General features: G+C 45.9%; 1 protein-coding gene across 4 annotated transcripts in view; it reads left to right on the top strand.

Annotated features, from left to right (window-relative positions):
• The first annotated feature begins 9,782 nt into the window (after positions 1-9,782).
• The window catches only part of SMARCAL1 (SWI/SNF related, matrix associated, actin dependent regulator of chromatin, subfamily a like 1), a 59,730-nt gene continuing 51,986 nt past the window's right edge, over positions 9,783-17,526 (top strand). Inside the window, exons 1-5 of one of the 4 annotated variants that reach the window (XM_004762712.3) lie at positions 9,783-9,892; positions 11,219-11,253; positions 11,674-12,557; positions 13,370-13,420; positions 16,872-17,105. In XM_004762712.3, the coding sequence (XP_004762769.1) occupies positions 11,732-12,557; positions 13,370-13,420; positions 16,872-17,105 (1,111 nt within the window). In that variant the 5' untranslated portion in view covers positions 9,783-9,892; positions 11,219-11,253; positions 11,674-11,731. Of the gene's footprint in view, positions 9,975-10,013; positions 10,034-10,285; positions 10,548-11,218; positions 11,254-11,673; positions 12,558-13,369; positions 13,421-16,871; positions 17,106-17,526 lie in introns of those variants that run through there. The other 3 variants (XM_004762711.3, XM_013061620.2, XM_045078727.1) reach the window with 3 other exon arrangements.

Consider the following 17,526-nt stretch of genomic DNA (forward strand, 5'->3'; position numbering starts at 1 on the left):
CGGTTTCCACAATGTGGAAAAGACCCTGAAAAATTCTCCAAGAACCCTCACCTCCTTTCAGGAAGGGCTGGGTGGTCCTTTTCAAGTTCAGGCAGAAACAGGCCTTCTCTCTGTTCATTGCCTTTGTCCCTTTTTATGCCTGGGCAGGCTTGGAGGAAAAGAGGGGCTGGGAGGAGTTCTGGCCAGATGGCAGGGTAATAAACGACTCTGATTTAATAATCTGCTGCTCTCCTCTTAATTAAAAGGCTTTTCCCTAAATGACTTGCTGATCACCCAAGAGCATGCGCTACTTGGGTGAGGTCTGGGGGCGCCAAGGGAAATCTAAACTGAGAGAAGGAGCTGGTGGGCCAGCTTCGGGGGCTCCCTTCCTCATCAGGTCTCAAACATATTCCATCTAATCACAGAGCAGTGAGGAACGAATTCTTCTTTGGGGTCTGGACTGGCCTGGAAGCTGACTTAACCATAGGGTTTTTTAATTTCTAGAGCCAGATATTTTATCTAACATATACCTTGGCACTCAGGTTCCCCAAAGCCCTTTCTGGCCTTGGGGGTTGGTCAGATGACCTATGGCCAATTTTGCATACGTAGTGTTACTTACACCCTTGCTCTATAGGGTAGTGCCAGGAGGAGTTGGGGTGCCCATCATTCCAAGCACTGTCTACATCTTCAGCTGCAATCAGATGACATTGTTTAATAAGTCCCCTATTTCGTCTGTACAATTATAACCTATAAGTCCTGGTGACTAAAATCTGCTTTACAGCAATTATCGTTCAGCAGCATGCTTTCAAAGCCTCGTATGTAATTAGAACATGGTATTGATAAACTGTTAGCTAAAGATTTAGACTTTGAGTTTGCTCATGAGGGATTGTATAGTTAACATTGATACTGCCCTCCCCTCAACTTAAACTGTAGTTGAGAAACTGAGATGTCAGATTAAATCGAAGCCCACATAACACCCATGACCAAGAGACTCTGGCCATCACTTACTGCTTTAGATTTATTCAAAGGACCCCAAAGATCATGCTATTCCAGAAACTAGCCTGTCACACTGGAACTCTTTTAAAACATATTTAATTTAGGGGCACCTGGGTGGTTCAGTAGGTTAAGCATCTGCTTTCGGCTCAGTTTATAATCTCAGGGTCCTGGGATTGAGCCCCACGTCGGGCTTCTCCTCTCCCTCTGTCCCCCACCCCAGTTCATATTTTAAAAAACAAAACACATTTAATTAACCACATTTTCTTTTTAAAAAAATATTTACTTATTTATTTAACAGAGAGAGGCAGCAAGAGAGGGAACACAAGCAGAGAGAGTGGGAGTGGGAGAAGCAGACTCCCTGCTGAGCAAGGAGCCCAAGGCAGGGCTCGATCCCAAGACCCTAGAATCATGACCGGAGCTGAAGGCAGACACTTAATGACTGAGTCACCCAGGTGCCCCTAGTTAACCACATTTTCCTCAGCATTTGTGATTTTTGTCATATTGGATCATGCTTGTAACTAGCATTCCCCCCCTCCTTTATTCTTGGAGGTCAAAGCCCTACTTATTCTTCAAAGGCCAGTTCAGACAGCACTGCATCCATTTTGCCTTCTTGGTCCTGCCCTGGCTCTGCCGCCCCCAGGGTTCTAGGGGAGAAGCTCTTTCCTTATCATGTCTCTGACATGCCTCTTCTTTCTTCCCCTAGACTTTAAGCTCCTTGAGACAACCTTTTTCTTTTCAATGTTTGCATTCCACCTACAGACACAAATAAAACAGAGTTGCAGGTTTCATTTCATTCACCAGCTTCTATGTTATCAGTACCACACTATTTCCATTACTGTAGCTTCATTGTGTATTGTAATTAGTAACAATGGAATAGTAATTTACTTCCATTGATCATTTACTATGTTCTCTGCAATGGGCTTAAAGGCTTTATATTATCTCATTTAATGGTGATAGGCAGTCTCTCAGATAGGTACAATGATCTCCATTTCACAGAGGAGGAAACTGAACTACAAAGAAATTAACTTGCTTCAAAACAAATGCAACAAGCAAAGCACAGAACTGTGTAGAGCCTATTACCACTTAAATATAAAAGGAAGGAGGGATAATTATGTTTTTCCTCAAGGGTGCACAAAATATACCTAGAAAAATAGGCAAGATATGGCCAATGTTTTTTGTTGGTTGGGAAGGGAATGGGGTGGTTGAGACAGGGATGGGGGCAGAAGCAGAGTCAAGTTTTGGAGGCACCGAAGTGCATACAATTTGGGCAAGGGAAGCTTTTAAAGGAAAAATAATGCAGGGTGATGAATACAGAAAAATTGGTGTAGGTCTCAGAAGGGGCCTATGCAAACAGGGGTCCCTGAAGCCAAAGCTTCTATAGTTTCACGTTCAATCCACCTCCAGCCAGAAGAGATACCTTTCCCTGTATGGCCTTTTGCATGTTGGACTTTGAATCATGTGACTGTACTGCCTATCCCAAACGTATATAGTTATTTTAGTATATGTGCTGCCGAAGCGAGCACAGTTCTCTACTATATAGTTATTTTAATTAATATTTTAAAATGCCATCTCTCCAACTGACAGTGTGAAACTGGCCCTTTAAATTTTTCAAAAAGCAAATAACTGTTTCATTTATTTACAAGCAGAGAAGGATGTGTTTGCAGCAAGCTGGAGGGCGTGCTGAGAAGGACTTCTGGAGCTGTTGAATGCAAGTAGGGTAGCGGAAGACAGGGATTTGCTCTCATCGTTTAAGAAGTAGAGGCTTGTCCGGAAGCCTAAAATCCTTGAGTGTGTAACACACACAACACTGGACGACACATAACTTGCTGTACAAGTAGGGCCCAGAAGAGAGTCCTGATCTTTCAGAAGCTGACAAAGGAAAAATAAAATAAAAACTAAAATAATATTGAACTGATGGCTAAGAGCTGATTTTCCGAAAACAAGTGCTGGAGGACCAAGGAAGTGAGTGGCCTGGATGCTAAAGCTCTTTCCCAAATGGATCTGATAGGCCGTGGTTTTCTAGGACTGCATCTAGGAGTAGGAGGTCCTTAAAGTACACCAGGTAGAAAACACTCATTCTCTTAGCCACTCAATTAGGATAATTCACCTTCATGATGAATGGCGCCACTCGTTCTCTCTGATTTAGTCTGTGCAGGCCCCCATCGAGTGCAAATACAGATGGTTCTGTTTGCAGCAGAGAGGACCCTGTGTCCTCCCCATCCCGATGCCTGAACCCGCAGTTGCGCGCATGCTCCGCGGAAGGAAAGGGTAGGAAGCCCCTCGGGTCAACAGAACATAAGGTAGCTAGCAGTTCTTTTCCATTTACCTTTCCCCTGTGGGCAGAACAGACCTGAACTTGCAGAGAATTCGGAGTGGATGCCCAGGAGAGTCTTCTGACAGTAAGAACTGAAATACTGGGATAAGGGAAGGAAGGCTTTCCCCCCAACCCATAGGCACGCCGCACGCCGGGTAGTTATTTAGATGTCCTCTTGGTTACTGTGGAGACAGGATACAGCCGCCACGGCCTGTTAAATTTCCCCCTACTCTTGAACTTCCTCAACAGTCGAATGACGTTTTGTATGATGTTTTGTTTGGGTCAGGAGTGGGTCACCCTTTCTTTTCTATTGAAGCAGAGGAGGCAATAGATATGACCCTGGAAGTAAAACAAACAAATGAGAGTGGAGACTAGGGGAAAGGACGCTGAAGTGTTTCGCTTATACTCCCTGAGAACTGAAAACCGGGAAGCAATTCAACACATACACGGAAATACGGAAAATAAGCTTTGGTTCATGCTGTGGGCAGACTGGACACGGGGTGAGAGGAGCAGGAAGAATAAGAAGTAAATAAATGGGACATAAAACGAAAAAGAAAGAATTAGGAAGAGAGGAACATATACAAGGAGACACAAGATGTAAAAAGAGACCCAGATAGAGGGACAGGTGTGCCCAGGGGTACAGGTTAACATGATAGGGCTGGCCAGTTTTCATGGACTCTTCCTCGCCCCCTTGTGGCCTTCAGGGATAGTGCGCCACGCCAATGACAATCCAATGTTCAACTTACACTCCCCGTAGAAGCAAATGGGGTGTCATCACATGAGCAATTTCCGATGGGAGAGGTCAGACTATACCCAGAGTAGAATACTGAGCAGGGGCTGGTGGGTGTCCCCCTCGTTGTAGGATCAAAGAAGGCGGAGCATAGCGAACGAAGGGTAGGAAGTAGGGCATCTGAGACAGTTGTCACCTCAGTGTTACTGGTGTCCTTGAAGAAGCTGCTTTGCTTGTCTTTGACCCCATTTTCCATGAATAATCATGGAAAAAAGGAAAGGTTCCAATTCGTACTTTGGCAATGAAGCTTCAGAAAAAAACAACAGTCCCTAAGAGAGTTCCATATAGTACTCTGATTTTCTAAGCCACTTTCGTATCTCTTGCTGCCAGTGGGAGGTGAGCAATGGAGCCCTGAGTGTGGGTGTGTTCTGGCCTCAGACATTCAGGCTCCTGGAGGAGAGACGGTGCTGGAGCCTCCCTCCAGGCAGCTTTCCAAAATGAGCATCCAGCCAGGCCAGCATCATCCCTTCCCTGGACCCCTGCCATGGCTTCTGAAAAGGCCTTCCTGTTGGCACTCTTGCCTTCCTCCAGGGCACGCTCCACTCAGAGGCAGGAGCGATCGTCTCAAGACACACATTGGATCACACCATTGCAGCATGGATCCTTCTGGGTCTCCTTACTGTTACCCCAGCAAAATCCAAACTTCTCAGTGTGGCCTGCAGGACCCTGAAGTTCTCTGTCCTACTCGCCTCTCAAGGCCACTTCTCTCACACTGTCCGCAGCCACACTGGCCTTCATTTAGCTCTGCAAACGTACCCAGCTCTCTTGTCTGGGTGGACTGGTACTGGCCATTGCCTCTGGTTCAGAATCCTCCTTGCTCCAATATCTACAAAGCTGCTCCTCTCCTTCAGTCTCAAGGTTAATGCCTGCCGCACCCCCCCATCCCCAGGAGGCCTTTTCTAACCAAATGGTTCACTCTTTAGTCTCTGCTCGAATCCTCTGTTTAGGTCCTTCAGACCCCCTTTTTTTCTTTCTTTCTTGTCCGCATAGGTTTTATGGAGAAAGGGTGACATATTCAGGTTCTTCTTCACTGTTGCAACCCCAGTGCCTTTGCACTGTATGTGGCCCCTAGTAGGTCCTTGAATTGTTGTTAAATGAATATATGAATGGATGGATAAATAAAGCAGAGTTTGGGATTTTGGAGAAGCGGAAAAAGTGAAATTTTACAGGTCTAAAAAAACTGGATGAGGGTGTTGAGGGGGATGATTTTGGCAAAGGATATACAAAGCCATCCTAGGCAGAAAATGTGCCAGATTTGAGAGAGAAGCTTGTGAAGTAATCACAGCCACCAAGACCAAACAGTTAGAGAAATTAAGATGCTTGGAGAATACTCACACCAAAATATGGAATGCACAGCATAGAAATAATCCTGGAGTTTCTGTCTTCATCATACATTTCAAGTTTTGGGGGAGAGGAGATCTAGGAAAAGGCAGACCCACGAGAGAGAAAAACTGAACTGTCAGACTCAGAGCAATTAAGTCCATCAGAACGGAACAACCGCTAAGGAAGGTGAATTTCTTGGCTTATAAACCTTCACATTGCTCCTCTGTGCTTTGGATATGTAAATGCCTTTGCCAACTGGCAGCACTGGAGGAGGGAACAGCCTCCTTATCCACCAAAGTCTTGCATCTGCTCCAGAATTTTATCTGGTGTAATTAACTTGAGCGATGACATGCCCTTGAGGAGGCTGTCAAAGGTCTCTCCCCAAAGAGCTGTCAGGCTCTCTGAGGTGGGGTGGGGTCAGAAACAGAGGGAAGTGGGAAGCCCACCACCTATGTCACTAGCATGTAAGCTCCAGGGAGAGGGACCTTAACCTGTTGTAGGTTCCCACACATACTATCAGGCAAGGGCAAGCATGCAACAGCTGTATAATTAGTGTCTAGAAAGAGCCCCACACTGGGACCGAGGTTTCCTTTCTATGCTGGCGTCTGCCTGGTCTGTGACATGCAAGCTAACTTCTCTCGTGCATTTTTACAACACACAAATGCTGATCTGACCTCTATTTCCTCCCCTAGGAAACTATATAGGCTCTCTAGTCCCTTCTAGCTTTAAAATTTGATGTATCAATATTGCTGTAAATCATCTGTGTATCAATGTGTATCTGTCTGTAGCTCAGCTAAACCTGACTGATAACATGAGTGGACTGCTCGTATGGTTGTCAGATAAAATACAAGACTCCCAGTCAAATTTCAATTTCAGATAAACAACCAAAAAAATTTTTTAAGATTTTATTTATTTATTTGACACAGAGAGAGAGATCACAAGTAGGCGGAGAGGCAGACAGAGGCAGAGAGAGAGGAGGAGGAGGAAGCAGGCTACCCATTGAGCAGAAAGCCTGATGCAGGGCTCGATCCCAGGACCCTGGGATCATGACCCGAGCCAAAGGCAGAGGTTTTAACCCACTGAGCCACCCAGGTGCCCCAACAAATACTTTTTTAGTATAAGTAGGCCCATGCAATATTTGAGACAAACATTTAGGACCTTGGCTAAATCTGACAATTTTAACTATTTGTCTTCTATCCTCCAGATGTTGTAAACTTTTGGAGAGATGGTAATAGATCTTACTCATCTTTGGAATCTCTTAATGGTGTCTGCCAGATTTTTGGATTTCACAGACGAAACATGATAGGATTTTCTTTCAGGGGAAAACAACTTTTTATTTTGGTAAGTAAAAGTATTTATAACCATCATGGCTTTACTAAAGAAAACCAGGTAAACATGAAAAAGTCTGACACACACTTTCAAATCATTTTATAAAATTACGTATAATTATGTAATTATATGTATTTATATAAATCATTTAAAAAACTTAACTTTACAAAATACTCATTACATTGTCCTTTTGTGTGTGTGTCTGTGCGCATGTGCGTGCGTTTCTAAGGCAACCAGGCGATGCTTCCAGTTTGGCGCTGCCCAGCTGCCCCGTGTTTGGGAACTTCAGCTGTGTAGTGTTTGCCTGAAGGCCTTGCATCACTTTTTGACTTTTCTACTTCAGCTGCCCAGGAGAGTGAATTCAGTTAGAGCTCAGCTGTCTCAGCTATCCTCTCTTCTCCCTCCGTCCCCTGACTCATGTGCTGTCCTCCAGGCCTTCAAACTTCTAGGAGGGAATTTTCAATCTAAGTTGGCTTAAAAACCTTAGAACTATGGGGGAGGGGGACCTTGCCTATAGTAAGGCCTCAACAAATAATGCTGTTGGCAAAGCAGATGTAAATATTAAGTGGTACCTGATCATACCACTTTCTGAAGATGATTTTTCTTTTTCTTTCTTTCTTTTTTTTTTTAAGATTTTATTTATTTATTGGACAGACAGAGATCACAAGTAGGCAGAGAGGCAGGCAGAGAGAGAGGGGGGAAAGCAGGCTCCCCGCAGAGCAGAAAGCATGATGCGGGGCTTGATCCCAGGACCTTGGGATCATGACCTGAGCCGAAGGCAGAGGCTTCAACCCACTGAGCCAGGCAGGCGCCCCTTTTTTTACTGAATTCTTATTTTAATTTCCCATTCTTAGGATTTTAGAAAGTTAGGAGTTAGAAATGTAATCGGGGGGCGCCTGGGTGGCTCAGTGGGTTAAAGCCTCTGCTTTCGGCTCAGGTCGTGATCCCAGGGTCCTGGGATCGAGCCCCGCATCGGGCTCTCTGCTCGGCAGGAAGCCTGTTTCCTCCTCTCTCTCTGCCTGCCTCTCTGCCTACTTGTGATCTCTGTCTGTCAAATAAATAAATAAAATATTAAAAAAAAAAAAAGAAAAGAAATGTAATCGGAACTCCCAATGCTAGACCTACTGAACTGGGGACTTTGAGGGATAAGATCCATAAAATCTGGGATCTGAGTTCCCCTGGTCCACATGCCCTCTTAGTAGATATCAAAGGGCAATCTGTCGTTTTCCAGGAGAGAAGACTGAGCATAATAGAGTGAAGTCACTGTTATATAAACAGGGGCAGACATGGGTGAAAAGCATAGCACCCAACCTTCTTAGCAAATTAATGGACTCTGTTGGGGGACTGGAAGGGCAGGGGAAAGTGTTCATTAGTTTCTGTTCATCTGTATAATAGAAAGTTCATGCTGGGTGTAGAGAAATGAAAGACCAAGAAGATTTACCTCGAATAAGAGCAACATCCATCTGGCATCTGTTTTGGGATTTGGCGGTTCACTAAGCATTTCTCTTGTCTTGTTTTGATCCCCAGCACAAGATTCGGCAAGGAGGTGGTGTTTTCTACCTTAACTTTGCAGAGGAAAAAATGAAGGCACAGTCGCCGTGCTTAAGTGGCCATAGAAGAGGTAGAGTGAGACTGGCCCACTTTCTAGTACTTAGCGCCACTCAAGTGGGCGAAGACAGGCCAATGTCTTTATAAGTTCAAAAAAAATTTTTTTATATGTTCCAAAAATGATTTTGTGTTTCAAAAGTCAGACAAGTTCTATATGAGTATTATAAGAAAATCCAAATCATTCAGGAAAATATAGGTTAAAAAGAAGAGTGAGTTTTGATGTTTCCTTTCCAGACATTTTTCTATGAGTTTACCTGCTTTTATAGTTAAAAGAGCCTCCTTTCCTCCCTCCCTTCCTTCCCTCCTTTTTTTTTTAAAGATTTTATTTATTTATTTGACAGATAGAGATCACAAATAGGCGGGGGGGGGGGGGGGTAGGCTCCCCGCTGAGCAGAGAGCCCAATGCAGGACTCCATCCCAGGACCCTGAGATCATGACCTGAGCGGAAGGCAGTGGCTTAACCCACTGAGCCACCCAGGTGCTCCCCTTACCTCCTTTTTTTGAATAGCTCAATATATACACATTGTTATACTGTGTTTTTCTTAAAATTATGTCTTGGCCATTTTTCCAAATCCTTAAACAGAGACCTACCTTTTTGTTTTTAAGCGAGCCATGTTTGAAAACTGAATAGCAACATTCATGTACACTGACAATAAAGAAATATTATATTTACCACCAATACGTAATAACTGAGTTGATTGTGAGAAAAGGGGTATTGATGTTCAGAAATGGGGTAAACTGATTCTAACAATGTCAGTTTAGTAATTTCCCCTGAAGAGTGGGGACTTCAGAATCACAATCACAGCTAGCCTAGCAGAGCCTTGAAAAAAGTTAGCAAAGAGTTGTCTTAGTTTTCCCACCTATAAAATGGGAATACTAAGAACACGTTCCATAAGGTCATCGTGAGGATTAAAAAAGAAAATTTACATTAAATGGTCAGCACAACAACCGACGAAAACAAATGGCGATTGACGCCGCCAAAGCTCCTCGTCCGGGAAGGTCAGGTAGGAGTTGGACAACGGGTGGGGCTTAAACGGCGAGGTGATCAATACCTAGAACTGATGCTCCAGGAGATTTTTTTTTTTTTTTTTTAAGAGCTACCAAATCAACCGGGCGCCTGGGTGGCTCAGTGGGTTAAGAGCTACCAAATCAATGTCTGGGATGCCCCTTGGGACAGCTGTGACCCCGAGACTCCAGCTTTGGAAACCTCAACTTTACAGGCTTTCAAGATGTGGTGTTTGGCTAAACCTTTGTGGAAACAAAGACTACAATTCCCAGGCTGCATCACTAGAGCCCCGCTCACGTGGTTGAGTATTGCCTAATCATCTTCAGGCTCTTGCCCGGAACTACAGCTCCCAGAAGACCTTGCAGCATCGGTCCCGCTCTCCCGGCTCGTCACTCCCACTTTGCGAAGCGTAATTGCGGCCGCGTTGCTCATTGGGAAGCGTAGTTCTGCGGTGACCGGGCCCCTCCCCCTCCGGGCCCAGGCGCCGCAGTAAGGCGGACGAGCTGGCGGCGCTGGAATACCTGCCGTTAACCGCGCACCCGGAAGGGTAACCTGGCTGGGGAGGGGTCTGGAGACGCTCCTGGGGTCGGGGTGGCCGGCAACGTGATTCGAGTTCCACGCCTGTATGGGTGAGAAGGCGGACGAGACCAAATGCCAGCCAGGAAGAGGGAGTGGGCCAAGGGGACGGGTGAATCCAAGTGGAGATAATGGGGGTGGGAGTGGGGCGTGGCGCTCCCTTATGGCCTTGCCTGTCCGAGGCGCGCGCGCGCGCCCAATCCGGTGGAGCAGCGGGCAAAGGGAGGCGGTGGGGAGTCTGGGTGGTGGGCTGTCTTTAGGGTTTGGGGCTGACTAGTGAGATTTCTTCATCCTCAGGGCCTCACCTCCCCTGGCTCCTGGAGGCGGTGCATTCGGCCTTGGGTCTGGGGAGTTTGGGGGTGTAGGGGAGCCCTGGTTGGAAAGTTAGGAGTGTGTTACCCAGGGAGCCTAAGTGCTTCAGCTCTGCCCCGGGAACAAAGCCTTTCCCAGATCCTTCCTTATGGGTGGTTGGAAGAAGTGAGAGGTCTCTGGAGGTACCCCAGAGAGGTACCATGGACACTCCATATGTTTTGGAGCTCTTCCCAAAGGGAGTCTTCAGCAGCAAGAATAGCTTTGAACCCTCTCGGTCTCAACAGTGCTGCTGGAGTCATCCCCATGTCATCATTGTAAGCATTACATGGCAGTAGGTTGGATGGAGGCTCAGTCTGAACCAAGCCAGAGAAATTGGGGTCCAGCTCCTTGGTTCTAGAATATTGTAAAAGATTGTATGGTTCATAGAGAAATATCCGGAGTAAATTAATTGAAAAAAAAATCAGGATACAAAACAATGTGTGTGTATATGTATGTGTGTATATATATATGTATGTGTATATATACACACATACATATACAATGTACATTTATATTTATACATATACACATATATAATATACATATAATGTACATAATGATCCTTTTTTGTGATAAATACTCATATCTCCTAAATATGGGGCATGTATCTTTGGATATTAATAGGAAAAACAGAATAAATTAAACCACCAACAGTGCTTCTTGATGGGTGGTGAGATTACAGATTAATTTAACTCTTTTTTGTACATCTTTTTTTGGCATCTGAGTTTCCACAATGAGCATGCACTACTTTTTTTTCCCATTTTTCCAAAAAGTCACGGTTGCTTCACAATGGTGCATTTTGAAGGGGAGGCAGTAAGGCTCACTGCTTTGTGGCTTGCACCTGCCACCTGCAGCTTGGTTTGCCAGAAATGATAACAGGATTGAATTAAAAGGGTGAATTTAGTGTGCAGTCTACATGAAGCTAATGTTTCTTTCCTTCTTCCAGCTTGGCAGGAGTCTGTTAGCAAGTGTCTCACCATGGTATGTGGTTGTTTCGGTCTATGTCAGTCTAATCCATTACTGTTTCAGATGTCATCCTTCTCATCTGATAGATGAGGTTGCACTGCCTAACTTCCTTGGGGTCTGCTCACTCACATTGGCTGGGGGATGAGGGGGAGAATAATACTACAGCTAAAATACCTGCTTAGTTTTGCATTCCATCTCACCTTGCTCTTTGCTTTTTGTCAGGGTCTTTGTTTTAATATATGCTACTTACTGTCCCTGTGTGTTTGGGGGGGGCGGTATGTGTGTGTCTGTGTTCAGTTATAAAAGAAACCTTTCACATATCCCTTGATTGTGCAAATTGTGCATTTCCTAGAGAAAAGCTTTTTAAAATCAAGGTAGGAGCATGAAAAATAAATATATTTAATGTTTATTTCAATATTGTTTTTCCTTTCTCAGCTTCTGCCAAGTTTCTGATTAAAGACTGACGCCCCTGCATAAGCATTTCCCTGTTAAAATGTCCCTGCCTCTTACAGAGGAGCAGAGGAAAAAAATTGAAGAGAACCGGCAAAAGGCTCTGGCCCGGAGAGCTGAGAAACTATTAGCAGAAAAGCATCAGAGCGCAGGCTCTGGCTCCTCCATTGCCACCAACTCTCCCCAGTCCAAGCAGGGCCCTCTCTCAAACTTCCCCAGGGATCCTTCTAAGCCAGAGAACCATGGTGTCATTTTCAGGCAACAGAATCTCAGCAGTTCATCTGATGGTGACCAAAGACCTCCTAATTCCCATAGTTTTCATCTAAGCACTCCAGAGCAGGCAAAGGGGATCTGGAAGAGGCAAGATGTGCCCACAGCCTGCCCGAGCCACAGCCCATCAGGTCAAATGACTCACACTGCTATCTCTCCTCCCTCTGCACAAGGTCCTCCAGAGGGCCCCAGCCAACAAATGTTGGGTGGTCCATTAGGTAAAGGTCATCCTCCAGCTTCACAGGAGATCAAATCCACACCCGTTGCTAACACAACTCAGGAGCCTTTGTCCAAAGCCAAGAGTTTCCAGAAGACACTAGCTTCTTTCTTTGGACAGCCACCCACGGATCCTGGAGTAGAGGCCAAGGCAGTGAGGCCCTCCACCTCGGGGCAGAACATTTCTGACACCAACTGTGGTTCAGGGAGTGTGACACCTGGGACAGAAGGAAGGCACCCACAGAAATTGGGGGCCTCACACCACAAAGCAGGAAGCTCCCAGGAGGGAAGGTGCATAAGAAGTGGCGATCGCTTCCAGGTGAAGATCGGGTACAATGCCGAGCTCATCACAGTTTTTAAGCGTCTCCCCAGCAGAAGTTACGGTAATGAGGCTTCCGTCTTGTTCTTCACATGGTTTTTGTTTTTTTTCTTTTTTCTATTTTTAGAGTCTCTTTTAATCTAACAGTTTCTCATAAATATGAAGAGAGTGCATTGGCACATTCTGTCCGTCCAGTTGTTGAAATTTTTGTTTTAGCTCATGTTTCCTTTTGTAATAGACGTTCCTTCCAACAGCTGCCAAACTTGGGGGCTGCCGCATGGCCATATGGAGAAGGGATGAATATTTACTGGGAGGCCAGTCCCCCCCCCCCCCCCCCCCCCCCCCCCCCCCCCCCCCCCCCCCCCCGTGCTTTGTGCTTTGTTTGTGTTGTAGCACTTAAGCATAACAACAGTTTTTTGAGAGTAAATGTTAATTCCATTTCCAAGGCAATAGGGCTGGCTCAGTAAGGTGAAATAAGACGCTTGAGTTGGTTCCTATTGGAAGGGCAGAGCCAGGCTGTGCTATCTCTACAACAGCCCAGAGGGCCTGCTCTTTGTTCGGTGTGCCTGGCTACACTGGGTCCCAGAGAACTTGGATTCTGGTCCCACCTCTGTCCTCTGCCCCGTTAGGCGAGGCCATAAGGTTCCAGGGCCTGATGCGTTGCACTATGTGGAGTTAATAGCCCCGTCCTTATTTGTATTTGCTCTTTGTCCCCCACAGGGAATCTGTACAACCGTAGTGGCTCTCCATTGACTGTTTTTCGAACCGAGCACTCATTCATTCATTAAACCAGCTTTTACTGAATGGCTCAGTACAACTCAGAATGACAGTCATCAACCCCATTATGGGCAACTAAGTACTTCTGTTTCATTTCAGATCCTGCCACCAAGACGTGGAACTTCAGCATGACCGACTATGGTGCCCTAAGTAAGTAGGCACGTCCTTGCCCTGCATGCAGGGAAATCCTGGTATTGGGCGGCCCCTAGAGCAGCAGATGTGGTCTGGCTTATGGTTTAGATGGCGTTTAGTGCACTACCCCAGTGCCCTTCTCACTCACGGCCAGCCTACTGAGGCAACTCCCTGGGTGAAGGTCACTGTATTAACCAAAGCCAGGACTTACTGGAGCCACTCTGCTGGGTTGTTCTAAGCCCCTCATACAGGCATACCTCGGAGACATGGTGGGTTTGTTTATAGACCCCCACAACAAAGCAGATAGCATAGCAGAGTGACTCAGATGACTTTTGGTTTCCCAGTGCATATAAAAGTTACGTTTACATTATACTGTAGTCTGTGAAGTGTGCAGTAGCATTATGTCTGAAAAAACAGTGTACAAACCTTAATTTAGAAATTGGTTGCTCAAATGTTACAACCATCACCTGAGCCTTTGGCAAGTTGTAATCACTCATCCCAGATCACCATAGCAAATGGAATAATAATGCAAGAGTTTGAAAGACCGCAAGAATTACTAAAATGTGACATAAAGACAGGAAGGGAGCAAATGCTTTCGGGCAGATGGTGCCAATAGCCCTGCTCCGTGCAGGGTCGCCACGGACCTTCAGCGGGTAAAGATCTGCGACACGCGACACGGCACAGAGCAGTAAAATGAGGCATGGCCTTATACACTAACCCTTCTACCTCTCACAACACCCGTTTTACAGATGGGGAAACGGAGGCCCGGAAAGGGTAGGTAGCTAAAATGGGGTCACACAGCTAGTGAGGCATACACCTGGGATACAGACCCAGACAGCCTGACCTCTGAGCGCACATTCCCACGGGGCTCCTGGCTCCAGCCATGATCACTCTGACAGGACTGCTCAGTGGACAGCCACGTCCTCACAGCCCTCTGCACGGTCAGCTCACCTGCACGGTAGGGAGAAGGGGTTGCCCGGGCAGGCGCCAGTGGGCCCCTTTAACCCAGTGCAGTCAGCCGTCGGAGCTCTCGAGGGGCACCCCTCCATCTTCCCAGATTTTGTTGACTCGTAAACGAAGGTTTCCGTCAGCCCTTGGAGCCTGGAGCCTCTTCCTCTGCCAACACGTCAGCCCTGCGTGTTCGGGCCTCCCGTTTTCCGCCTCTCCTCCCGCAGCCATTTCACTCCTCTCTCTTTCCCCACCCAGTTCAGACAGGGGAGAGGTGAAGATGCAGGACCGGGAGGTCACTTCTTTGCAGGTGTGGGGCCTTGGGTGGGAGTCTCTGGAGTCGCCAGCACAGCTTCTGGGGGCAGGGGAGGGGCAGCCCCCTGCACAATTCCCTGTGTCTCTCCGTGGCATCCACTGCTTTAAATGTGTGGCATCGGGTGGTGTCCCTTGCTTGGTAGTTGCTAGTGACCTTTTGCGGGGGAGGGGGGTGACACTCCCTTACTGTTATTTTAATCCCTGTGTTAGGTGCTGGGAGGGGGAGGGCCTATACTCCCGATTAAGACTGCAGGTTTCAACACCTGCGTTTCTCATTTTTGCTCATTTTAAACCAGTGATTTCCACCACCGTGGTTTTTGTTTGTATTATCGTCTTTCTACTCCTGTACTCACATTGCATGGGGACTTGGATAACTTCTGGTTTTACAGGTTGATTTTGGTTTTCCTTGTGGCATGGCTGCTTTTCATAATGCCCTACATCTTTTTTAAAAACCGGTTATTGGGCACAGAATTCTCTGTATAGCTTTCAGATGAATGTTACTGATTATGAATTAGTTAGCTCATTTGTGTCCTTATCAGCATTTCACACACTTGACTTGCTGTCTACCGAGATGTCCCTTAAACACTGGTGCGATGGTTGTGGGTTCTGCATTTATCCCTGTTCTTTTTTCCCCTCTGTTGAAGTATAGCTGACACACGGTGTTACATTTGCTGCAGGTGTACAACATGGGGATTCCACAACACTGTGTTGGTCTGTGATCAGCACAAAGGTAGCTCCCCTCTGTCCTTGTTTAATTTTCAGATAGGTTTATTGTGTGCCTTCCTAGTAGGTTATCCTTTTTATCCGTGTAATCAGTGTAATGTGTAAAGACTGTCAGTCTTTCTGTCATTTTGCTTTCGGCATACCTGTGGATTTTGCCTTTTTAACCCTCCTGTACATACATTGTAGAACATGTGGAAAGTATATCGTCTTGCAAAGAACAACAACTACTCCCCCATAATTTCCTTACTCAGTTAACCACTATTATTATTTGATTGTCTCCTTCCAGCCTTTGTTCTCTGTGTTATAATATACACACTTTATCTACATGATATGATTTTTATCTTGCTGTTTTTTACTTTTTATCTTACTGTTTTTACTAGTGTTCCAGCAGAAGCATTTTTAATGGCTAATTCCAAGCAATGGCAATACAGGTATCCCCTATCAGATACTTTGAGCCCCAAGAAAATGATTTCATACTGTTGAACTAATATTGGTTTTTGTATTTTTGTAACTTTTTGCTAAAAAAATTAATGGTTGTATAACATTCCATGGTATAAATATGTCATAAATGCCTTCAATCATTTCCTTTTTGCTTCACTTACCTTTGCTCCCGGTTTGCGTAGGATTAAAGTTTCAAGGAGTAACTTTCTCCATAGATCTCTGTATTTTCAGTTGTTAGTTTGGGCAGATTCCTGGAAATGGAATCATTATGATCACTGTTTAGGACTCTTGTTCCAGATTACCAAATTGTCTTTAAAGGTTTTATTCCCAGGTAGCAATGCAGAGAACTGGTGGTGGTTGTTGTTTTTTAATCTTGCACATTTGATGAATAAAAATGACTTTTTATTTCTCTGATTATTTGTGAAGCTGAACATTTTTCCAGGTGTTTGTTGCTCATTTGCCCCTCTCTTCTGAGTTCATGACATCTCGGTCTTCTTGCATTTTGTGGTCTTAGTATTTTCTCAAGTGCTGGCTCTCCTCAGATTTCTTGCAGAAGTCTCGATTTGGTAGTTTTGCATTTCAATTCCCATTTCTTTGTTGGTTTAGACAGTTTAGTTTTACCTCATCAAATTGACTAATCTGACAGTGCAACCCATAACAGATAGAATCGGGCTCAAACTGCATTTATGGGCTGATGGTTCTGTGTCTCTTTCCCTGACTCTCCAAGCAAGAGCAGCGGTGACCTGGGGGTTGGGTTTGGGGACTGATTCCCGGGCCTTTGGCTTCAGTAGCTTCTCTGACCCAGCAGCATCAATTACCCATTGAGTTTGCACATCTTGGTGAGCCCCTCCTTCTCCTGTCATTTCTGAGTTGCAGGTTTTGTAACTTGAACACTTGGGGAGCAGACATTACATTCAGTAAAGACTGGACGTCCTGATGCCCCAGCGAAAGCTCACTTGCAGGCCTTCCTGATCGAACTGTGTTTCTTCCCTCCCTGTGTGGAAGTCAGCCACCTTGTCACATCTCTCCTTTTCTTCTGCAGTGAAAGCAGCCCAGAGCCTCCCCACGGTCACCCTGCAGCCTTTGGAAGCGGCCGAGGACAACAGGGAGTCACCCTCCACTTCTGGGGTAGCCCAGACCTGCCTGCCTTTAGCTCCCTCGCTGGCCTTTGTCAAAGGGCAATGCGTGCTCATCTCCCGGGTCCGCTTCGAGGCAGACATCGGCTACTCCGAAGACCTAATCGCACTGTTTAAGCAGATGGAGTCCAGAAATTACGGCAAGTAATTGGCTCTTGCCTTATTCCTAGGCTACATGATGGTCTGTGATCTCTGGGCAGGTTATTTCTCTCTCTGTTTGAATGTTCGGAAATGACTGTTGTCCCTTAAGAGAGCTTGAAACACAGGCATATGCCATAAAAATAAATGCCCTTGAGTAGACTGAGTCCATGGTTGTCAGATTTGAGCATGCATTCAAACTGCCTGGGGGGCTTGTTAAAGCAGATTGCCGAGACCCACTCCCAGCGCGATTGCTGGTGCCTGGTACCCACCCAGAGATGCTGACTGAATTCATTTGCGTGGCCAGAATCGAACACCACTGGCCCAAGCAGAGCAGTTCTGCTTTATTTTTTGTGTGGCTCTTTAGAAAGTGCCCGGTCAGAATCAGGATCTGAAGTTGTTTTGGGATTTGGAGCTGCTGGG

Source organism: Mustela putorius, unplaced genomic scaffold, assembly GCF_011764305.1.
Source record: "Mustela putorius furo isolate JIRA1106 unplaced genomic scaffold, ASM1176430v1.1 tig00000275_pilon_pilon_pilon, whole genome shotgun sequence".
Classification (NCBI taxonomy): domain Eukaryota; kingdom Metazoa; phylum Chordata; class Mammalia; order Carnivora; family Mustelidae; genus Mustela; species Mustela putorius.